General features: G+C 38.7%; 1 protein-coding gene and 1 long non-coding RNA gene across 3 annotated transcripts in view; both read left to right on the top strand.

Annotated features, from left to right (window-relative positions):
• The window catches only part of HOOK3 (hook microtubule tethering protein 3), a 79,444-nt gene extending 67,864 nt beyond the window's left edge, over positions 1-11,580 (top strand). For both annotated transcript variants that reach the window (XM_075740337.1, XM_075740338.1), the window contains 6 exons: positions 5,469-5,503; positions 6,272-6,354; positions 7,358-7,458; positions 8,916-9,020; positions 9,129-9,200; positions 10,652-11,580. In XM_075740337.1, coding sequence (XP_075596452.1) covers positions 5,469-5,503; positions 6,272-6,354; positions 7,358-7,458; positions 8,916-9,020; positions 9,129-9,200; positions 10,652-10,792 — 537 coding nt within the window. In that variant the 3' untranslated portion in view covers positions 10,793-11,580. The remainder of the gene's footprint in view (positions 1-5,468; positions 5,504-6,271; positions 6,355-7,357; positions 7,459-8,915; positions 9,021-9,128; positions 9,201-10,651) is intronic.
• Positions 7-4,676, top strand: LOC142599481 (uncharacterized). Its single transcript, XR_012833051.1, has 2 exons — positions 7-145; positions 180-4,676. It is a non-coding gene; the product is annotated as an uncharacterized LOC142599481 (long non-coding RNA).
• Positions 11,581-24,486: the final 12,906 nt, after the last annotated feature.

Below are 24,486 nucleotides of genomic sequence, written 5' to 3'. Positions count from 1 at the left end.
AAGTAGAAATGTGCATCAAACTTACTTTCAAGTAATTACCATTTTCGAAACTTTCAACTTTTTGTAAAAAAAATCTAAAAGAAATACACAAGTGGAGATTTTGGATAGTTTTCCATATTTACTCCTATGGTCTTACCACTAAATTGTGCTTCTCTAAATAGCATGTAAGACACAGTAAGATATTTGTCTAGAAAAGAAAAATATCCTATGTAGAAAAGGTGTCAAATGTGTTTTATTTAATTGTGTCTATTCCAATAGTAAACTTAGCATTAAAATTATTTAATTAGAACAGAGTTTTGCAGGGAATTAAGGAAATGTGAATTCTCCATATCTTAATAAAGTATCTGAAGTTATTTTTGGTTCGGTTTTCTTAATGAAAGTCAAGGCTTTTCCTGCCAGTGGAAGCTCTGTAATTGTGAATGTAAATGTATCTTGCAATGCAAGAAGCCAGGCACGCTAAAACTAAAAAAAAAAGTTAAATAATTAGGCCCTCAATGTAATGCAGCACTTTTCTGTTTCTGTATATGGAGTTAACTTCATTCTTAATGTAAAAATACACATTGTGGCAGAGTTAAGTGTGGAAAACAACTTTCAGTCTTCCACTCAAAAATTGTGTTTGCCATCTCCTGTATTTGAGAGAAGAAGCTCTAGAACTTTTTTGAAAGCAGTGATTTGCAGGACTGTACATGCACAGTGTATGCTCACAATCTCAGTGCATTGTGTTGCTAACTGGCAACAAGTTTTAATGTGTTTCTTTCTATTTTTGTGGTTTTGTTTTAATTTATGTAAAACAGTGGAAGTTTTTACTAGCTGCTTATTTTCATTTAAGAGTGTGTTTAATTCAGCTTATCCTTTTCATTTTCAGAATAAACTGTATGAAAGAACACCTAGTTGGGTTCCTAAGTAACTTAGAATGCATTTTAGAATGCGTTTTAAAACAGGTCCATGCTATTATGTGATTCTGAGCTATTCTTTGCTTTCTTGCTTATTGGCCAACATCAGATTTTTTAGGGTGAACAAGAATATGAAAAAAATATTCTTAGTTATTGAGTATTGTAAATGATTCCTGTCTAATTGAATTAAGCTTTATTTACTGTAATTTTGTGTCCCTTTTTGAGGCTCTGGTTTGGAATAGTTTAAGACATGTCTGCAGCTCCATAACAGGACTAGTTGTAGTCCTACACAGGACTACCTAGGCATCATCTGACACGATGCTGTTAACAGCTAAACACCACCATCACAACACCACGGTACAGCCTGCTGTGTGTACCAGGCAGCCCTTGTCAAAGCAGAGCTGGCAAGGTCATGATGCAGTTGCTGCATTCCAGGTTTATGTGTAGTCTGACCATGCCAGTGGTGATTTATAGGCACTAATCCCATGGCCTGTTTTGCTGAGTTCAATGTGTAGGATTTCATTTACTCTTAAAGAAGCAAAAGAGCGAGTGTAGCCTCAGAGAAGTATTGAAGCTACAAGAACCTCTGAAGGTATGAACACTTCATCCAATCTCCCACACAGGCAGAGCCAACTTCAAAGTTAAACCCAGCTGCTCAAGTAGATGGAAGTTGTGCTGGGACCACCTGAGTTAAGATACCCATATAAAAAGAGTGATTCTTCAGAAGCATAAGAAGGTTAAGGAGAGATATGGCGTACAGTTCAGTGATGCATCATTTTCAGCATATTTCCTCTGTTTTTCACTGGTTTTCTGCAACAATGCACTGAAATCTGTACTTTTGTATACTTATACTATAAATATGCTCAACCCAGAAAACTGAAGATCCTGTTGGTATTCAGTCCGGAAATGTATGATGAGTGTTTTGGTTTGGTTTTTTTTTTAGTTTTGTTTGTTTTCAAAGTTGAAGTAATGTTTAGGCTTACCCAAAAAGTAGTAAAAGCACTATCCTAACCCAGGCAAGTATCATTGCAATGATACGTGCTGCTTGCTGAGATACACATGGGGAAGCAGTTTCGATTTTGTATTGACGTGCAGTGGAAGGCAGGTGTTAGGAAGGTATCAGTGCCATTAGACTTGTAATGGGCACTGACACATCCTGTTGGGATGCATCCTGGCTGTTGCCAGGGAAAGGCAGGCTACAGAATTAACACAGACATGCTTAGTGTGGTCAGAGTTGCAGGTTTGATTTATTGTCCTCCAGAATGCAGTGGTCATGTGTAGGGCTGCTCAACAGGCACCCTGAACAGCTTTGACTACCTCATTTGCATGCCTTACTATCACTCTCTTTTGTCATCCTTGTTTTCCCTTTATCTGCCCTAATCCCTCCCTCTATAAACAACTTGCCTTTAGATACTTCTACTCCACTGGACCTAGTCTTGCTAAATCTGTATCAAATCTGGTGTTTCTCATATGGTCTTATATGCTGTTACTGATACATTTAGTCAGTCTTCCTGACTTGGCACCTCCCTGAAAGGTCCCCAAAACTCTGTTACCTTTTTGATTACCTGTGAAGTTCAGCTGCTTTGCTCATTTGGTGAAACACTGAAACAGGTTGCCCAGAGAGGTGGTAGATGTCCCATCCCTGGAAACATTCAAGGTCAGGTTGGACAGGGCTCTGAGCAACCTGATCTGGTTGAAGATGTCCCTGCTCATTGCAGGGGCGTTGGACTAGATGGCCTTTAAAGGTCCCTTCCAACCCAAACCATTCTATGATTACTCTTAGTGTCTGTGAAATCTGACCATCCCTCATGGTGCTGTTTACAATTTCTGTCACCTTTTCACAGTGTTACCAGTTTCATCAAGCAATTTTCTCAAGTCATGTACCATAATTTCCCTCACCCTGCTAAGTTATCTTAACCTCAAGCCAGAGCCTAACCATCTGCCTGCAGCCTTAACATGCAGAACAGAAACAAACTTTGTCCTCAAAATGGGGGCAGACCTATTTCTTTGGCTTGTTTAAGCATGAAAAAAATTTCTGGGAAAATACTTTATTTCTGCAGGTTTTTTTGAAGTAAAATAAAGATAGCAATTAAATACTGGGGAGGATACTTTTCTAAAACCACAGCATAAGAAGTATTTTTTTCCTGCTGTTTTTTAAGTGGAACTTGTTAGGAGTGGGGGGAAAAAGTAAAATAAAGAGTATGCATTTCTGTTATGAACAGATAAATTTTTTGAAGAAAGTTAAATGTAAAACTAGTTCACAATAAGATAAAGCTTTTTTTTTTCAATTGGGTTTTTTTTGAGAGACTGATCATCCTATGAGAGAAATACAATTATAGTAACTACTTGTTAGGAGCAGAGGATTTGGATACGTGGATTTGAAGCTGACAGACTTAAAAAAAAGTAATGTTTGCCCATTTTTAGCATAAATTATTTGAATTTATCTGTCTTGCTATAACTATATACAGGATCTTTGGTGGCTAAAATCGCACATTTCACCTTGTGTTCTTTTTTCTAGTCTTGCATCTTGGGTAAATTACTCTGGGTAAACTCAGTCCTGCTTCTTTTAATTGTGTGTGCTGTTTATCATTGTTAGTTTCTTGCTTGTGATAACATATGATCTGTCTAGATGGGAGAGGGCTTACTCCCACAACAATGCTGGTACTATGCAAATAATATATATGAAAATATACCGGTGGAGTCAATGTTGACAAGTAGTTGTGTCTGTTCCAAGCTAAACCCAAGTGCAAGACAAGGATTGCAAAAGAAAAGCTGAGTTCAATTTTTGTTTTCATACCTTAGGAAAATGGGCACTGCTGCCAACTTTTCCTTTTCTTAGTCCAATAGTTCCCTAAATGATCAGACATAGGCAATGCTGCCAGCTCAAATGCTTTGTGACCAAGAAAGATGCATACAAACATTTATTGTTACAGAAAAGGTGGTGTTGCTGCAGTTGTTCAGAGGAATGGAAAAGAAGAAAGCCAGATGTCAAAATCTGCATGTCCTTAGCTGCTACAAATCTCTGACTCTGAAGTCAGTAGAGTCATGTTGGCTTTTTTTCATATGCACCACCCCCACCCCCCACTCCCCTTAGAGGGCGATAAGGAAGTCCAACCTTGAAATAATGAAAAAGCATGACCCAGGAATGTGATCGAAGACAGTATTCTGAAGTATTTGCACTGTAACAAAGCTGAAAGCTTTTTTGGGTGCATACAGTAATTGTCTCTGTTGGCCAAGTGTCTAAACCGTTGTTGAAAGACCATTGGAGGAAAAAAATGAAGTAATTTTGTTGATTTTATCTTATATTGTGATGGCCTTCTGGACCATCGGTCACATGCTAGACCTCCAATGTGATTGGTACTGGATAAATACAAACCAAAAAGTTTCTGATTTAATTATTTTACATTTGTTTTGTATTCAATCAGTGTGGCAATAACACAATTCAGAATCACTCCGAAGAATACATGCATCTCTTAATTTTGGTTGTAGCCCAATAGACTGCATATTTTCTCCTGTTTTGTTACTTGTATGTTTTTTGTTTTAAAATGACTTTCCAAAACAGCAGTTGCTCTCCTTTGAAATTCTGGTTTAAATATAATGATTTACAAATGTGCTTCTTTACTATTTTTATTTTTTTGTTTTTAGTGGTATGTTTTAAAAAATGTTACAGGATGAAACTGCTGATGAGAACATAGGAGAAAAATGCATAAGCATGAAAAAATGCATAGCTTTAACTTTTTATGTTCATGACTTTCTAAATAGTTTCTTCTGTTGGCTGCTGTTTTGCTTTATACTAATGTCATCTCTGTTTCTTGGCATGGGCTTCTGCTCAAGGCTATTGTGAGTATGGCTTTCTATTTACTTAACACTACTTTCAGTTTATAGACATTTATTGGGTTTGTTGGGGTTTTTTTGAAAGATACTCACTGTGTATGAAGTGAGTTTAAAATTAAAATAAGATTTACTTTGAAGCTTTTATTCGAAGAGCTTATCTAAATGTGATTAAACCAGAAAGTGGAACACTGTAAGTTGTATGGTAATTTTTACATGTCTGTAATTAATAAAGATGAGAAACAGAAACAGTAATATTTCTGCTATGCTCCAGTCAGAAACACTCTATTTCCTCTAGATTCTGTGGGGACAGGAATTTACTTCACTAATTTGCTACGTGTTTTCATGCAAATTGCGTTACGATATTGATGGAACAGCTCTTCCAGCAAATTTTGCTGCACTTTCCAATTTCGGGTTAATTTACTAAGTTTAATTACAAAAGTAGTGAAGAAATTAAAACAACTGCCATAGAATTGTGTTGTTTATGGATCTTGCTTTTATTGATCTAGTTCCTGGGTAAATATTTGTAAAGTTATAAAGCACTTTAATTTCAGGAAATTCACACAGCTGTGGAGGGAAGGATTGCTACCACAGAGGATGGCTTTACAGTTGTGATCTAAAACTGAGTGAAGTAAAAAGTTGGATTTTGGTTAGAATGTCAAAATCATCTGTTTTAAAATAATTTTGAAATTATGTTAAAGTTCCACAATATATTAAAATAAAATATTATACTTTCTATTTTAGTCAATTCTTCTGAAAAAGAAACTTGAAGAACATCTGTAAGTATTTTATTTACCTATTTTGCCATTTTGAAATGTGTTTTCCATATGGAAAGGAAGGCAGTCAGTCATTAATTGTGCATCTGGAAAATATACAACTAAGACAAGTTAGATAACACAGGGATGTTTGGGAATCTGCTGTTCAGATATGATTTTCATCTCATAAAAAAACTTTGTGAAATCAATAAGAGCGATGAAGGAACCATCATTTTGTGGTGGTTAGAAAACGCTTAATATTGTGTAAATCTTTACTCAAGAGGACTAAGTAATTTTGTTCTGAGGAAAGCCTGTTTTAGTATACATTATGGCATAAAAGGTAACATTTTTAGGAAGTGTTATTTTGTTCTGCTAACTCTATGCCTCTCTTACTTCCCTAAAATGCAAAGAGCTGTTTGCTTTTTGGCTGGCTAGAAAAAAAAATAGTTTCTGTTGCCTTTGGGTTTAGCCATTTTTTCTCAATGTAATCTCAATTACAAGTATTTGTTTTAGTTATGCATTGTACAATTAACTGTAAGTTGTAAATTAAATTTATGTTTATTGAGAATGAAGCTGCTTGTTGTTACAGTTCTCCATATGCTGTAATGTTCAGCTTATTTAACAAATATTTTCACAGTGACATTGTCATTTGTCCTCATGCCCCACAGCAAAAATCAATTGTCCTCCCAGAAATATATCACTATCTGAGGGTTTTTTTGTGTTGCTTAATGATCATTCAAGCACAGCAATAATATTGGGGAAAACAATGTCTGCTTTTATGGTTTGTAACAGTGAGAAGCTCCATGAAGCTAACAATGAGCTACAGAAGAAACGAGCTATTATAGAGGATTTGGAACCAAGATGCAATAACAGTTGTGAGTTACCTATGCAGTCCATTTCTTTTCTTTGTAAAATATTTCATGTGCAAGGTCTTTAATTATAATATCTGTAGGAGGTGCAAGATAAACAAAATATACATTATAAATGACAGTGATATATATATTGTTAATTTCTCAGGAAGCTGTGGTCACCAAAAAGATGCTTCTAACACTTGAAATGCAGGGAATCACATTTTAGAGACCAGCATAGTAAGAAATGACAGTGGCCATAGAAATACCGTGTCACTGTCATACCTGTCATTGAACCTCCGCTGTTCAGAACTGTCATGTCTCCTAAGACCCTAATTTAGGAGATCCTTGCTGCCATCACCAGCTTATTTTTGCTCCAAATATGTATTCCTTCTGTGTGTTTTCAGAACTGTGTTGTAGTATGAGAAAATTTTCAGACACTGGTCAAAGAATGTAGGACATATGTCCTATTGCTAAGATGGCTGTGCATTGATATTGTCTTACTGGTCTGCATTGCTGCTTAAGAAAATGTGGGGGGGGGAAATTACACTGAGTGTATTCATGTCACAAGTCTGATCAATTGTGTCCAGTGTTAAAGTTTAGCAGATTTAAACAAGAGGTGTGACTGTTAAGAATTATTCCTCTTACGTAAAATAGGAACATTCATGTTTATCTGACCTACAGTACCAAGATATTATGGAATCTGTAACTCACTAGTAAACTCATTTTCAAAGTTTGTTCAGTAATGGGATTGATTTATGATTCCATTTCTCCTTTATTTTTTCATAGTTTTTAAAAAAGCAGTATTTGTGAACAAAACAGCCATCTCATGAGATTATATAGGAGTACACGTTTCTAATATATTTCTGAGCTGTTCAGTAATTAAAACTCTGGTATCTGCTACATCAGGTTCCGTATGTTAGCTTTTCTTAACTGAAATAAATTCTAGCTGTGCTTTAAATGTGTGTTGAAAAACATAAACATAATATAATTATGTTATTTTCCAATATGTGCATCTCCTGACGTAAAGCACTCAAAATTGAAGAATTACAAGAAGCTTTACGGAAAAAGGAGGAGGAAATGAAGCAAATGGAAGAGCGATACAAGAAGTATTTGGAAAAGGCCAAAAGTGTAAGTATATGTGTTCAACATTAACGATCCCTCTCTGACAGACTGCACCACATGTCCACTCTGCAGGAATAAAAATAAAGGAGGGATCTGTAGACACGCTAGTGAGTAAAAGAGAAGGAAGGCCCAGTGAGCTCTTTGTATCTTCTTACTGTTACAGTACCTAATACTGATTAATTCTGCAGGAGATTTTACCCTATTTTTGTGTTCGTGACTGTCCCCTTTTGCTACCTGTCCATAGGCCCTTCTGATGCCTTTGTACAAATGTATACCCATTGCTACAGATTCTTGAGAGTCACCCAGACAAACCTTATTAAGCACACTTTTGTGTTGGCTGATGACAAGGAGAGGATGTTAAATTCTTCCTAATGCTGTGATAACCTATTTCTTTGTGGAAATTCTTCTGGACTTCTGTCTCTGAGTGATAAATGTATAGATCAGCTAAAGTGCTGTCAGTACTAGGACTGGTGGTACAGAAATAACTGAAATAGATGTGCTGCATTTTAGAATTGGAGAACCACCCATCTAAACCACCTCAAGGGAAGGAAGCTCTGTGAGCAAACGTATGTTTTAATTGGCATTTGTGCTGGGACTTCTGGGAACTTCTGGCACAGTCATCATAAAGAGTTCTACCTCTTACTACACACAAATATACCTTAGTAACCCCGAGTTACTTGTTTTATCACTTTGGCAGAGAGGGAAAAGGAAGTTTGGAGTTCTTTCCTTCACAGGTGGCTGGATCTGTTTATGTGTTTTTCTGGATGGTGTAGGCTTCTTGTGGTGCTCAAGTCACTAATGTCTCTCTTACCTGGTGCAGGTAATCTGATACACTTTTTTTATAAATAGAGCTTTTAGGCACTTCAGATTTCATCAGGTCCTAATTGCTCACATAAATTGCTTATTGTTTTTGAGGGGCTCAGAATTTACAGACAGAGGTAATTACACATATGCCAGAGCCATCTTTACCAATTAACTTTGATTTTGCTTTCTTTGTTCATGTTTTTCCCCTGATTTCTATTCATGTTCTAGTTTAGCTAACTGGTTTTGAAACTGCTTTAATATGAACTCTTTTATTGATGCTTTTTCCAAGTAAAATGATCTTTTTAACTGAACCACCTTTGAGAGCTCTTACATTTCTCTGATCATCTTCATGGCCCTCCTCTGGACCTGCTCCAACAGCTCCACATCTTTCCTGTACTGGGGACCCCAGAGCTGGATGCAGTACTCCAGGTGGGGTCTCATGAGAGTGGAGCAGAGGGGCAGAATCACCTCCCTTGACCTGCTGGTCACATCCCTCTGTTTCATATTTTGCAGTGTCATTTTTTACCACTGACATGTTTTAAGTCACTTTTTTTATTTCTTAACCTGACTTAAAAGGTTTTAACTCCTTGATGTCCTTTCCTTCAGTTAGATTGCTTCTTGCAAGATTTAATTAAAAATAAACTGGTTTTCTCTTACAGGTCATCCGCACTTTAGATCCCAAGCAGAACCAGGGTGCAGCTCCTGAGATTCAGGCTTTGAAAAATCAATTGCAGGAGCGGGACAGAATGTTTCATTCATTGGAGGTAGTAATCCTCATGTTTCCTGTTAGATGCATATTTCGTCACTGTTTTTTAAGTACAGACTTTTATTATACTTTGGTTTTAAATGTATGCTTTTTTGATCTTTTATAGAAAGAATATGAGAAAACAAAAAGTCAAAGAGAAATGGAAGAGAAATTTATTGTTAGTGCCTGGTACAATATGGTAAGAATCTACCAAGCTTTTTAACAACAACAAAAAGAAATGAAACACTTAATATTAGTTCTTTCTGGGTTGTTTATAACAGTATTCATTCATTTACAATTTTTTTGTTTGAAAAGCATTTTCCAACACACAGACACAGAAACAAATGCTTTTTAATAATTCTAAGCTTTCACTATATAAGAGTATTTTCCTATGATAACCTTGGGGTAAATGAAAAAGAACGTGTTTGTTATTTTTGAGTTTTAAAACCAGAAATGGCACTTTCTAGAGGGAAGGATACCTCAGATTACTATTTTGTAATTCCAGCCCTTCAGCTATACTGACTTACAGTACTCAAATTTACTTTCTTCTTTGATTCTCCACTCTCCAATCTTCCAGTTGTTTCTAATGAAGATGCACAAGAAAAGCAATACAGCTTGCTTGCTGCAGTAAGTGTTCTGAGAAGCGACCCCTTTAACGTGGGTGCAGGTTTAGCTTCATGCAAAGGGTGGGCATGGGGCAAGACCCTCACTTAAATTAGTCAAATGATAAGGAAGTGATCTGTGCAGTCATACAGCTTTTGATGGGCCTCTATGCCAGGAGATTTTTGACCTTCGTCAAATGTGTTCAAGACTTCTCTTTGGCAGAGTATGGCTGCATCGAAACTGCAGTTCAGATAGAAAGAATCCCTGACCTGTGTAACAATCTGCTTTATCACAGAGTTCAAATTCCTCCTCTCTGTCTTCCCTTCGAAGAGTTTCCTTCTTACTGTTCTCCATTCTTCTTGTGTCCATGAATAGTAAGCCAAAAATGGTACTTCAGCAGAGTGTTTCAATCCTATAAATATTGAAGACATCTTCAGGTGACTAGTGTCCTTGAACAATTTTATAACATTAGTCACACTGACAAGACTGAGCTAAGAGCTGTGGTTCAATAGCCTGTCATGAACACTAAGATGATCATTGATAGGTTTGTCTTTTTCTAATTAGCCTCTGCTTTTATACACAGCTACACAACCCATCACAGCTTCCCTCATTTCCTTCTTGCATTTACTCCATAGTTTCTCTCAAGATGTGCTCCTGCCATATGAGATGGTATTTTCACAGAGGATGACAATACTTTAATTATTTTCAAAGAAAAGCACTTTTCAAGCATGGGGAGGGGAAGCACTTTTGAAAAGACTTGTCCAGTTACCATGTGTCTATGTGGAGAAGCATATGTTCAGATCTGGGACACTGGGGGCCCTGCTTCTCAACAGTTACTCCAAATTTGGACAATGAATGGGGGTGAGAGGCACACAAAGAATTAGGAAGAATATCTTATTTTTACCCTTGAAAATACGATGCTTCCTGTTTGAAATTCAAAATAGCTTAGTCAGTGTTGGTGAAGGAGATAATAAACAAAATGTAAATGAGTAAAGTTGTTCAGTGTTATGTGTTGGTACTCACTGAGAAGTTTCTCTTTGTCCATAGGGAATGACTCTGCATAAAAAAGCAGCAGAAGACAGACTGGCTAGTACAGGCTCAGGACAGTCCTTCCTGGCTAGACAAAGGCAAGCCACGAGCACAAGGAGATCTTACCCTGGTCATGTCCAGCCAGCAACAGCAAGGTAGAGAAGCCTTGCCCTTAGAAAGAAAACTGCCCTGTGATCCAGGCCACTTCTGTTGCAAGTGACAACATTCAAGCAAAATCAACCAGCATCTTTTCTCTTTCTCCCTTGTTACTGCTATTATTTTACAGTTCAGGAAAGGGTCTTACTATGGTTTCTCATTGTTCTGTAACACCCTTTGCATATATTTTTTGGAGTCCATCTCTTTCTCTCTCTGCATTTTTTGAATGTGCCAAAGTTTTGAAAACATCTAGAGGAATACTATATAATGACAGTCTTACTTGTATGAAGCCTGGTCTTTCATGAAAAGCCGGTATTGGCTGTGTAACAATGTAAATTTCCTGTCACAGTTGATACATTTGTGCCTAGAAGGGTTGTTATGCTTTATAAGACTGTCTTTGGTCAAAGGGGATTAGGCTTTTTATTTCATGTGCTAACCTGTTGCTTCAAAAAAATGCTGAAAACTCATTACAGAAATGCAAAGTTAGTATATAGTATATTGTGGAATATATTTGCTACTAAAAAACTTACCAATGGCAAAAAGAATGATTTTTTTTTTGGAAAAAAAATCTCCTACATGCAAAGTTTGCTCTTATTCTTGGCTTTTAATAGGGAAGCAGGATGATTTTTTTCAGGTTTTTCTTCATCTACTGGTGTTACCTCTTTTGCCAGCAGAGCTGAATATTTTCAAATGGTTTGTTCCACTCTTCTTGGTCAAGGATATGCTTAATATATATTATAAAAAGATTAGGAAGTATTTAGAATGCTCTAATATGCTACTGCATCGTCCATTTAAAATTTTGTAATTATGGATGAACAGTACATAATGGATCAAGGCCCCAGTTAATACTGTTGATGTTAATGTATTCCAGTTGTCATCACCTACTAAAAGATTTGCTTTTAATATATTGATTCAGGGTATAATTGTATCAGTTGCCTTACTAATGGTACCAGTGCCTTCAGGTGAGTTTGTTGCTGACTTTGTTGGAAACTGTCTGTGATGTGTTGTACTGCCTTTTTAGTGTGTAACTGGTTAATTGTGCATCACTCATTGTAGTACCTTCATGTTGATCAGTGGGGTGGATGGTGTCCCCTACTATGAATTTAGGTTCTGTTCTTACAAAATTCTGCTTTTTCCCTGACTAATTCTCTGCTTTCCCTATCATTTTTTGTCAACGAATTGATGGACACAGAGGACCTGAGTATTGGTTGAAAGTTTCATATACTTACATCTTGTGGTGATTCAGTTTTAGACATTTTTCATTTAGAGACTGTTTGGACCCTAACACACATGCAGTCTGGTTTATAAATTTATTCTTTTACCTTATTTTAATGCCCTCCCAAGTGAAGACATTTTTCCATAAATCCCTTTAGAGAAAAGACATGCTAGCATTTATTAATCATCTGAAGGTCTATGTTAATTTACAACTTGGGTGGAATAAGCAAAGGATAATTAAGCACACCTAGAATAAAGGGTAAGGAACAGGTGAATGACACTTCTAGGTACTGTTTTATCCTCACATACATCATCTGTTTTAATCTATGCTAAGAAATGCATTCAGTATGTGTTTGAAAAAAATTATCAGTTCTGATTTCCCTCCCACACCCCCAGTAATACGAAAACAGATGCTGAAGTCTATTAACTGCATATAGGTTTGTCTTTTATTTCTTGTTTGTAAGAAACTGATTCTCTAAAAATTTTCTTGTTCAAGATATGACATGTCTGGGCTTGCAAGATTAGGTAAGATAGTGAAAGTATCTTCTTGTGTGCAGAAAGGTAACGATGTAGAGGAAGTTTGGTGATACTCATTTTGCTGTCTCTTACCAAGATACAGAACACTAAAAGGACAAGAAGTCATATGTGTTATCTAGCAAGATGACCACGATTTGTGTGGAACTTTTTTCTTGATCTTATTGTGCAATCCATTCTAGTAATTTGAAGAACTCTTTACCACATGCCATGTATGAATAGGAGCAAATAAGATCACTTCTCTGAGGAAATTTGATGTCTTGTTTGAAATTACAGCATTTTATATCACCCAGAGAAAGAACCTAAGAATACCTAAAGCTCCATTTTCATTTTAATCTGGCTGGCTCTGTCTGTTACCAAACTACCAAAGCTTATTTGTGAAATACCAGGACCTTAATGGGGAGTTTTATCTCTTAATTCTGTCTAATAATTTAATTTTCTGTTGCTATTAATTAGGTGCAAGTCGATAATAACTTGAATGCAACCTGCACACTAGAATAAAACTACTTGCTTTTATTATTTTAACATATGTTTTACCATTTTGGCTCCAAAGTTTTGATGACAGGCAAATGCCCCTGACAATTAGGAGATGAACAAATGCTGATTAGAAGCCTCATTTTTAGCTTTTACTTTCCTGTGTCTTGTGGCTTCTTTCACTTCTTGGTGGTTGTTGGCTTTTATCTTCTGCTTTGTGGTTCTGGTTGGTCTTTCCTTTTCCCCTAAGATAAGACACTGAAGTGTTTTCTGTAGTTCCCTTCAAGAATATATAGCATCAAAGAGCAAAACAAGTCTAATATTAATTCTGTGCTTTACTATTGCTCACAGTAATTGTTAGGCAAGATTGAACAAACATTTTGAGAATTCACAAACTTGTAGAAATTCTGATATTTCTCAGAATTTGTGTTGAATATAAAAATGTAAAAATACACTGCAATCTTACAGAAATATATTCTGTTGCTATCCAGTTCCAGTAAGTCCTTTGTTCTGTCTTCTGATGGTAATCATCAGGAATTTAGTTCCTTGTTCTTCAGGGTTTTACTTCTATTATTTGCTGCATACATCAATTCTTAATCTTTAGGTGTGGATGAATGCAGGTATTGAACCATCATTAAACTAACTTTCTCAAAAGAACAACTTCTTTATTGAAAGGGTTCAGCTTCATTATTTTCCTTGCTTGTTATGCAGCTTTGGAAGTAGTGTGGAAGAAAAAGATGGGGATCAGAGTGTGAATTCAGGGAATAAGCACATGTATAGATGAGCTACCAATGAATGCTGACTATTTGTCTTATCTTCAGTAATAGAAGAGTATAAGCAAAAAAACCCCTGTAAAACAGAATTCTCACAGTACATTGCATAATTCTAAGAAGCTTTTAGGAGCGCTTTTTCTGGGGCAACAAAAACTATTTACGTCAAAACTGTAGTGGTAATTATAAACCCAGTGCTATGTTGTGTCCTGATACACTACAAAGAAACCCTACATATTGAGGTTAAAGAGAAGAGGTTCTCCACGGCAGTGATAAAACAGCTGAAGAGTTCATGAGAGTACTTTCCTGAGCACTGTGCTGAGGATTTGCCCAGAATAATCTTTCTGAGGGATTTTAATTAATGCCAGTAGAAGGTAACCCTGAAATTGATGAATATTTCTGTTGTTCAGAGCTGAAGCTTAGTTTCTGTTCTTAAAGAATGTGTGTGCAGTCTAGTTCATATACTTCCGTGGAGAGTTAAGATGTCAGCGTATCTGATCAGACATTACAGAAAAGAATATTCAAGTTCCCCATTTTCTTGATAGCAACACGTAACCACTTGGATCTTAACACGTTTGCACCCAAGGAAGGGTGCAAGGGAAAACAAATGACTAGAGCACACAGCTTTATATATTGTAAAAGGAAGTAAATATATAATGACTACAAGATGCTTTTCATTATCTCTTTGTAAATAAGCAAATGGTAATCTTGTCCTGTTCTGATGTCACTTTGAGATAGTGATAATGCTTCTGCAAATTTTCTGTGGCTATTCATGTAAGGAGCACTGGCAATTTTATATTCATTGTGTATGAAAGAATTAACAATGAATACTTCTATTACTGCTCTATGGTGATCTTAAATAGTAAGTGGTATGTGCAAGCTGTTAAGAAAATATAAGAGGATTTGGCATTTTTAAAGTCATTGGTATTTTGACATGTGCAACTAGCTTTTGCTTTTCCTCAGTTATCTAGTATATGAGACTATCCACTTAGCAGCCTCCTGGATGATTTTTAGTAGGTTTAATTATCTTGATGTGTTGTTTTCTGTAGATTTGGTAATTTTCATTTCAGCGCTTGATTTTCTTCTAGTTAGCGATTTGGAGAAAGACTGCCCTGAATGTGGCTAATTTTTCTTTTTCTTATGAAGCAAAACAGTACCTGAATTTTACTCATTTTCTAGAGATTTTTATTCTTGCCTGACATACGGACTTTTTTGCAAGGATTGATGAGGGAGGTATTTTTGCACTTGAAGTCAGCTATGTAATACTGACTTCTTAGGGGTTTTGCACATGTATTTTAGGTAGATTGTGGACTCTGTGTTTTGCAGTAATATTGTACTGATAAACTTCGGTATCTCCAAACCAAATTTAGCATATTTTGCAGGCGTTTTCCTCACTGGTATTGTGCAAATAAATAGCTAAAAAAGGTTACTCTGTCAGGAAATACTGTCAAATGGTGTTTTTTCCTCTAAGCCAAGTCATACTTCAGCGATGTCACCTGCAGAGTAGTTCGATAGCTGGATTATGACTGAAATGTGATCTCAGGAAGTCAAGCACTTGCAAAGAAACCTTTTCAGAAGCCTTCCCTTGGAACAACTGTAGTGGCTGACACTGGCAGTATGATACATTTAGCATTCTGTTAAAATGAAGAGGCAACAATTTAAATTTAAAGATCAGGTAAGCAAGAAATTCAGTGAATGGAGTTTTGAACCTTACAAACTGCACACAGCCCAGACACATGTCCTCTCCCAAATGTGAGCAGTCCAGCTCCCATCTCTATTGGCAAGAGCACTGTGTTTTGACTTTGTGCCGTGCATCGGGAGAAAGAAGTCAAATACTGCATTATCTCATAGGTTGGTGTAGGAGGAAGTAAAGAATCTCACTTGTGCTCAGAACATCTCCACAAGCCAAATTACATTATTGACTTGTGGCAGATGTCAGATTCTAGGTAGGATCCTAGCTGTACCTCCGATTTGTCACTTTCAAGGAATCAAGAAAATGTCCTGGCATGACTGATTGCATTGCCTTGCTCCTTTCTTCCCTCTGGAAGTCCAGAAAAGGAGCAGAAGCTTGTCAGTGACTCTGCAGGCTGTAAGTAAAAATAAGGAGTGATTTTTTCAGTTTGAAGGTGGAAGAGACAGATGCAAGCAACTAAGTATAAAAATCTGAAAAGCAGTATGCCTTTCACCATTTTTCATTTTGGTGTACATTTAAAAATAATGAAACAGTCTGAGCTTTTGTAGCTGGGTTGTTTTTTTTAATTAATTTTGGATTGCAGTTGATTAAGTATTAGAGGCTTTACCTGTGTGAATAAGGCAGAAGCTGTCATTATCAGCCAGAGCAACCTCAGACATCTTGCATCTGGTACAGCGACACCCCAGAGATTTTGACTCTGCTGTCAGCTTCATTGCACCATGTGGGGATGTTGAGGACTTAGCTACTTCGTCCTCTGTTTTAACTTGACTTTACTTTTGTGGATCCATTGAAATATTGGGACAGAAAGTTGTTTTTTATATGTATCAGTGCATTGAATTAGGCAATGAATGAATGCCAGTTGAGGAGCTCTAAAAAACTTGACATACCATACAGTCTCATGGGGCAGTGCAGCAACACCTGGCAGTATAGCCATGGCAGCTTTCCAGGCAGATTGATCTGGTGGATCAAGGAGCTCATGGTAACTGCTGTAATTGAAGTCCTCATCTATCACTTGCTAGGGAATGGTTTTGTTGTCAGCTTTACTATGGGCCAGATCCTAACCTTCACTTTTAGGCCTTGCCAAGGTAATGCAGGACTGTCTTGAAGTAGATCTCTGTTGACTCTCATGGCAAATCAGGAATTTCGTCTGCTGCTGTTTGCATATAAAGTAATTTTGAAAACTGCGTATGCTTCAGTCTCCTTTGCACTGCGTGTTGGCTCCAGACTGAAAGCAGGTTCCATTTGTCAGATAAAAATTTCTTGCTGCTGTCTTGTTGCTTTGGATCTCAGGAGATTCATCCATGCAACATCAACAGCATTACTAATAGAAATCCAGGACAATTGGGAAGGCTTTCCTGTCTGGAGGCGACTTTATTCATTGCCTCTCATTACAGAAGTCCTTTACTATTAGATGAAGTTAGAATATCACATTTCAGAAAGAGCAGCATGATTATTTTGATCGTTACAAAAGTGATCTTTTGACAGCACTTTGAAGAGCTGTTAACTGCTGTAGCATGGCACAAATCTGAACACTGCAAAAGCAAGTTCCATTATTCTGCAAATGGAACTTGAATCCTTAATGATTATCCCTAACTTTAAGAGAAGAGAAAATCAACATAAAGGCCAATTGTTAGCAGGCTCGTGTTGTTAGCATGATCATGAAAATGAGCAGAATTTTAAGAGAAAATCCCATATGGTGTAATATTTATGGAGGTATAAAATAGTAGTAGTGAAACCATCAGACTTTTGGTTTAGATTTGAATATGACATTCATTATGTAACTTAAAATTTTGTAAAGTAGAGATTGTGGTTCTCAGTCACCAAAGATTAGTATACAGGAGAGTAATCCTGTTTCCTGCAGGTATCAGTGGTTTCACAAGATTTTAAAGCTTTTATTTAGCAGTATCAGTAAAATCTTGGAATAGTTATAAGCATGACATTATATGGCCATGATTCGGAGAATTTATAGTCCACTTTATATTCTCTGGTTGTAAGCGTTATAAAAATGCAAAGTGATGTTAATACAGCTCTGGAAGTTGCTATGTTGAAAGGGTCCTTTAAAAAATCTAAAGGAAATACCATGAAGAAAGACATAGAAAGAATAGAGGTAGAAAGAAAACCAAACTTCAGCAGTAGAAGCCAGTAAATAATGAAGTTAGGAAATCTGCAGGAAGAGAAATCTGGAGGCAGTTACTTCAAAGCAGGAGCTTGGCAGAAATATTTGTGACAAGTGTCTAGTGTTGGACTTGAAAGGGCATAGGTCTCATTGCTCTGATAGCTTTGGTGATTGTGTTGTGAAGTACTGCTTACAGCCAGCAGATTGCTGGGAACAGAAAAAAGCCTGGTCCATCTTAGGACCAAGCATATACTGAACAGGAAAACAGTAGTTGCTCAGAGGGCACATGTGGCTGGGTTTTAGTTTTTTGCTTGTGGTTTGGTTTTGGGTTGGTTTTTTTTCATCAGATATGACTTGTGTGAGTAGTGCTCTGAATTAAAAGTTCTTGTGTTGGTACGTACCTCCAGAGCTGGCTAGGTTCGTAGAAAAGACTGACATCCTATCGGTGGCTTCGATGTGCTACGGAGTTGCCCCAGTCGCTTCTGTGTGTTGAAAAAACAGAAGAGGACAGCTGTAAGTTAAGGAAGATTTTAAGGGACAGGTAATCAATGTTAGCTTGTAACAAAGCAGAGCTAATGAGATCTGGCACTGAATACTGAAGGGAAATGCCTCACTAAGAAATAATCCCCCAGGCTGGAAAAAAGCCTTCACTTCTAGCTGGAATATTTTGGACTGGCAAGGGAAGGAAGAAGGAGAAAGCCTCTCATCTATAGACACATCATCTGCTGCATAAACTGTCCTTTTCTGAAGATGCTGCAGAAGCAGTGACAGGTTGAGTGAGTTTACCCTCACATCTCTGTTGTCTTTTGAAGTGTTGCTGCCTCAACAGGGAGCTTTAAAATATAATAAATAATTTTGAGGAGTTCTCCAAGAGAAACAACTTGAGAGACAATTTTTTTAGAACAATATTAGAATTTCTTGTCAGACAAGGGCACTGTCAGATAAACCTTATATCCTTGAAAGAGAATATAGTGTCCTGAGTTTACAAGACCTCTCAAAAGTACTGTTGACTCAAAGGGAAACCTATAATGTCCTTTCTGTTTATGTGCAACAGGACACTTGAAGTGCTACTAAATAATAAGTAATAACTAAGTAATAGCCAGGTGAGACTAAAGGAGTAGACTATATTCATTTATGCACAATAGAATAGATAGATGCTTATGTAGCTTGAACTTTTAATTTTTTTATAGACTAACTACAGTAACCTTCATATTATTAATCCTGAACTCTGTAACTTTATGCACCCCAGCAGTGCCAAGCAAGCTTAACAGACAGTGAGTACTCAAAATACACTCTTGAGGTCTGCTTTGAATGTGTTGAATGTGTTAATTTTTTTTTTAGTTTTCATTCCATTTGATTTATGTCTCTATGTTTCTGTTCGTTTTTGAACTATGGTTAGTATTCTGGGTTGGTAAATGAGAAGGAAAAAAAGAGGGATATGCAAGCTGCAGGACTTGTAGCAGAGAGAATTTTTTGCAGTAAGTCCTTGGGCTTAGTTATAAATATTCTTCCTTATCTATTTAACCTGGATTTTCCTGTCACAGGAGCTGTTCTTAGAATCATTTTTGGCCAGTGCAATACTAGGGAGAAGAAGTGGGGACATAAACAGTTTGCATGCTTTGATTTCAGTCTGGTGAAGCTATTCTGCTCTTTGTAACGTCAGAGTGAGTGCAATGCAAACCGATAATGATCAGCTAGTGCTGTGCCTTGCTGTGTGGGGATATTTGCGTTACTTGGGGAAGCTGAAAGCACCGTGGCTGTGTTAGTAAAGCATTCCACCTATCCAGTTACACTGGCCGAGAAAGAGGGTGCATCAGTGAGGATGGAGAAATATGCCAACCTCTGCAATTCTCTTCCAAACTTAGGTTCACTTCCACAGCATTGTGATGTGCTCTTTGGGCTGCTCAGTGGCTCCTACTCAGCTTATTTTAACATATATAAGAATATATACAATTTTTTGTGATTCAAACCTGTATTTGCATGCAGTGAGTAGTGTGACCGTGATGCTGTTGTAGCTTCAAGCACAGGATGAGCTTTGATGAAACATAAACGCTTAAAGTCTGTGGTGGTGCTCAGAGCTCAAAGGCACAGATGGAATCATTATGACCTCGATTGTCTTTTAGAATGTAGTGCATGCAGTGTTGGACAGGCAGCTTTCACTTGACATTGCTTTGGTTTTCTAACTGTTGTACTCACAGACAGCAGGAATGCCTGATACTTCTTCATTGCTGTGTAAACTTAGTTTCCATAGCTGTGTTATTTGAGAATCAGTGCCCTGTATGACTTTACTTGGAAGTGATCAAATTTGTCTGAATTACGTCTAAGTTTAGATATTGTTCAAGGCTGGTTTGTTGCTCTTTCCAGTTACTGGTGTGTAACCTTCCTGTGTATTTGAAGAGTTGCTCTGGCAAAGATATTTTCCCCATGAATTTGCACAACTTTAAGTAGAGATGGCCTTACTAAAATGCTCTGAAAAATACATGCTCTCTTCTGTGTGTTTTGGGTTTTTTTAAGAGTAATATGTTATCTGCTTTTTAACTTTCTTCTTTATTCTTTTATTTGCAGTGATGTGGTTGCATGACCTGCAGCATTATTATAACAGGGACTGTTCAGTGCATGACTTGCTTTTCTGTCCAGACTGCATAACCAAAACTTAACCAGTTCTACACTTAAGACTCATGGCCATCTGGTTTCAAAGGGGGATCTACTTGCAGAGAAGCTTACCATCCTGGGGAGTGGCTTTCCCATTTCCCGCTTCCATTTACTCTTTCTCTTCACAAAAAGTCTCCTGTGAGGCTAGAAGAGAGGAAATCCAGTATTCAGAATTCGACAGGAGGCGTTCTGCAAACTGACAGAGCACTGTCAGCTCTCCATTTTACTTCTGCCTGCCCACTTTATTTAATTCTGATTAACAGTATTAACACACAGACTTCCTGCAACATTTTCATATACTGAACTATAAAAGTCTAGTCTTAATGAGTTCTTAAAAATGCCTTTTGGTTGCTGTTAAAATTTCAAAGCACCTGCACCCTTAAAGGATCCACTTTGAATCTTTAAATAATTAAAGTAAAGCGAAGGAGGTGTTTTACCAGGAGAAATGACTAATGAATTGCTGCTTGGCCATCCCATCTAACTTAGAAAACCAGGCAAGGTTCATCTGATAATCTCCGAGCCAGGCAAACTACCGAGTGGTATTTTGTTCGCAGACACTGCCTGCTTCCTTACTATGTATATACACAGTAGTTTGTGGCTGTTGTAATGTTCTCTCTACATTTTAGCTGTGTTGTCAGTTTCTTTCAGAAACTTTTTTTTCAATCTGTGTACAATTGTTAAAACAATCTGAGGAAAGAACATGAATGGAGATAAGTACGAAAGCTGTCTACACTTTCAGTATTATGCAGACTGCCCTTGCCAGTTTATAATTTGGGTCGTTTATCTTTTACCTGTACTATTTTTTTCTTTTTTCCTCCTTATCGCAGTCCTTATCCAATTGCACTAGCTTGGCTGTTTCTTTGTATTATGAAGTTTAGCTATAAGATTTGCCATATGTAGACAGTGTTACTCAAAATGCTTTGTACTGCCTATATTAATTTAAAAAGCTGCTTATTTAATATTCTTAAATATCTGCACATTTGTACTACTGTATCTTTGTTTTGTATTGCGCATCCAGTACTGGCAAGATTCAGAAGATGAGGGAGTGCTGTAGTGTTGTAAGTTAAGAGGTTTACTGTATAGGAGCTAGTTGTAACAAATGGGGAAGGGGGCTTTTAAGCTATAGGACTTGCCAGAAAATCTGAAGAGAGTCTGAGTGATGAGTACCATAAGTGGTTTGGTTTAAGTCCAGTTCTAGAGAAACCTGATTCTTGCTCACTTGGATCTTAATCCTGCAAAAATATACACACTTACTTCAAGAATGGTTTTGCTCATTCAGGCAGTAGCGTAACCACCAGCCCCATGCCGGAGAAGTGTTGTGCCCACTACTCTCTGCAGTGACTGCAGGTCACAAAATGCAGTGCGTGCCTTGTCCCTGCCCCATCAAGGGGGGGGATCTGGGCAGAGCTGCACCTCGTGTGCCAGACACCTGCATGTGTTCAGTGCTCAGGGATCTGATACCTGCTGTGTCCATGGCATTGTGCGGAATGGCTTGGAGAAAAGACGGGCGCCATTCCTCTGGGGATCTGTGACACCCGGCAGAGGGAAGGGCAGGTAGGAATGGGCTGCAAGCAGACCACGTGGGAGAGGGAAGGAGAAGCATTAAGATCCTGGTGAGAAAGAAGCATGCTTCTCTTCTGGATGCTATACCAGATGAGGAGCCTGTGGCTGCCAGGTGCTCTGGCTGGGAGTGACCTGGAAAGATGCCTGGGAGGGACTGTGTCTTTCCTAGTCCACCGGGACCTGGGACAGTGAAGTCTGACGTCACCTGCAGGCAGGATCTGGAGTTTGGTGGTGACAAGTCAAGCACTTGCAGTCCAGCAGAGAGCTAAAGGATTTGTGTCTTTCCAGGTCCTAGCCATTGATCCCTTGTTACATGTTCAGGGAAAGCATTATTAGAAAAACTTATTTTTGTTAAAGGCATGATTTGTTTCTCATTTGCATGTGCTGCTCGGGCTGGGACCACCCCCTGCCCCAAGCCAGGCTGGGTGCAGGATCCCTGAAATCGGGGCTCTGTGTTGGGCGGGAGGGGATGGCTGTGTTTTTGTGCACCTGCCTACATGGGTGTCCCAAGGGGAAGCTGAGCAGCACTTCATTTCTCCAAGTGGTCTGTGCAAATTAGAGACTAAGTATCAGTTGTTCTTGAGCCTGAAAACATTTGTATGTAAGTGTGTTTAGCTTGACAAATACTGTTTGGAGTTCACTAATACAACAGGGAGATGTCAGGTGGAGCCAGTGACTTTCAGCAAGTGAGCTGGCTACTGTAACTACATCAGCCTGGCATCTGTGTCACGAAGTGATGGCGAACGCAGAGCTCAGAGGTGATCTCTAGCATGTCTCTGATATACTAACTTCATTTGTGCTGCATAGAAAACTCTTTCTTAATAGCAGCTTGTTTGACAGTCTTGAATTAAGTGTTGACCAATTATCAAAGTAACTGTTTGTGAAGTTGCCAGTGATATATTTTCTGTAAAAGAATGGATTCCTAGAGTGTCAAAACATTAATTTCCCATTTCAGTTCATCTACGAGTTGTGTAACTACCAGATTGTCATGGTAGCAGTATTAATATACATATCTGTATATAGACAAAAAAAATACTCAGTAATGATCATTGGAATCAAAACGTTTAATTTTTTTTCCCAAATACACTAATGCTTCTAAGGTGACAGAAGAGTGTACAGTTGTTAAACAAGTTGTAAATAAACGCTTATATAAAATGTAAATGCCTGTTTTTCCTTTATTTAGTACTTGGTTATAAGCTGAGGCCAATGGACAGTTCATGTTAAAGTCACTGTTTTGAGCCTGAAGTGCTGCGCTGCTGCTGAGGTGACAGTGGCTGGTGGGGGCATCTGCAGGGACTTCAGTGGAGCAGGAATAACATGGATAATTACAAACCTTGCCTTTAAATGTACATGACACAACAGCCAGGAAAAAAGAAATGGTACTTCTTATAGAGCACAGCCCCACCTGGGCTGCTTTTGTGTCAGCATGTCTGTCTGATGCATAGATACACAACTGGCATCTGGGAAATGCGTTTCCTGGGCTGCACAAGGGTGGGTGGCCAGGAGGCAGCAGCCATACACCAGAAACCACAAACCTCCTGATGTTGCGGGGACAGCATCTGCTCTGCCTGCCCCCTCACAGCAGGAATTGCTTCACATGGTTCCCTTCTGAGGGGACAGAATTTTTCTGTTGCTGATGGAAGTTTAGCTACAGGAGTAGCTGGGGGGGGCGGGGGGGGGGGGGGGAACGAGCACTAATAGGGACAGAAACAATTGTCCTTCCTTTCTGCATTGACAAGCAGCCTAGCTGTCTGTGGTGGGAGGAGGCGGTGGTGTCAGACCATGGGTAAACATTAGCTGTGAGGGAGAAGGCAACAGCCAGCCAGTGATGCTTAGCCCATGAGTGCCATGCATGGTGCTGGGGCTGAGGAAACGCACAGACCCAGCTGCAGGTGTGCAGGGGCTGCTCTGTAGGAGGACTAGGAGAGCGAACATGGGAGGATGCACTGCCTGCATCCCCTGATGCCAGCTCAGCCCAGCCTGCCCATGCAGATAGGTACTGCCATGGGCTGCAGCGTTGCTGTGGCAGTAATGGGGTGGGGCTGGATGAGGCATTTGCTGCCTGGGGAGAGCAGGAGAACCCCAGAAGTGGTGGCTGACTCTCTCTCCTGAGCAAGGGGCAGTGCCATGTGGAGGCAGGGAGCTGCAGAGCCTCACCTCCAGCTGACGTTTATTCACTCTGCCCACCCCTCAGTCCCACTGGTCACTCGTCTACACTGTGGTGGTTACTTCAGCCTCTCCTGCCTCCAACCACCAGCCCCTCTACTGTCCTGTTTCCCCACTGCCACCCTCTCCTTCCTTTACTGGTTTTTTTTCCTTCCCAGCCCCTCCCACCCCCCAGAGCAGAGAGACTCACATCAGTGGCCCTTCTCCCAGTGTCCCCCATCCCTTTTGTGTCCCTCAGCCTCCTCCACATCAACTCCCACAAGGCCAAGGTCACCTCCCTACACCATTTAACCCCTTCCTTACACAGGATTGGTGTGGGGAAGGGACAGGGGGAGTGTGCCCACCCCTCCACTGTTGCTAACCCACAAGGGAGGAGGCAGCACTGCAGGTTGTCTTCCACTGCTACCTCCTACACACCCCCCTGTATTCCTAAGAGTCTTTATCCTTGTGTTACAGTAGATCTTCTTGCAGTAGGCAACAGCCAGTGCTGAGTTAAAGGGATGTGTGGTGGAAG

The sequence above is a fragment of the Balearica regulorum genome, chromosome Z (assembly GCF_011004875.1).
Source record: "Balearica regulorum gibbericeps isolate bBalReg1 chromosome Z, bBalReg1.pri, whole genome shotgun sequence".
NCBI classification, from domain to species: Eukaryota; Metazoa; Chordata; class Aves; order Gruiformes; family Gruidae; genus Balearica; species Balearica regulorum.
This window is presented reverse-complemented; position numbering and strand designations above follow the sequence as displayed.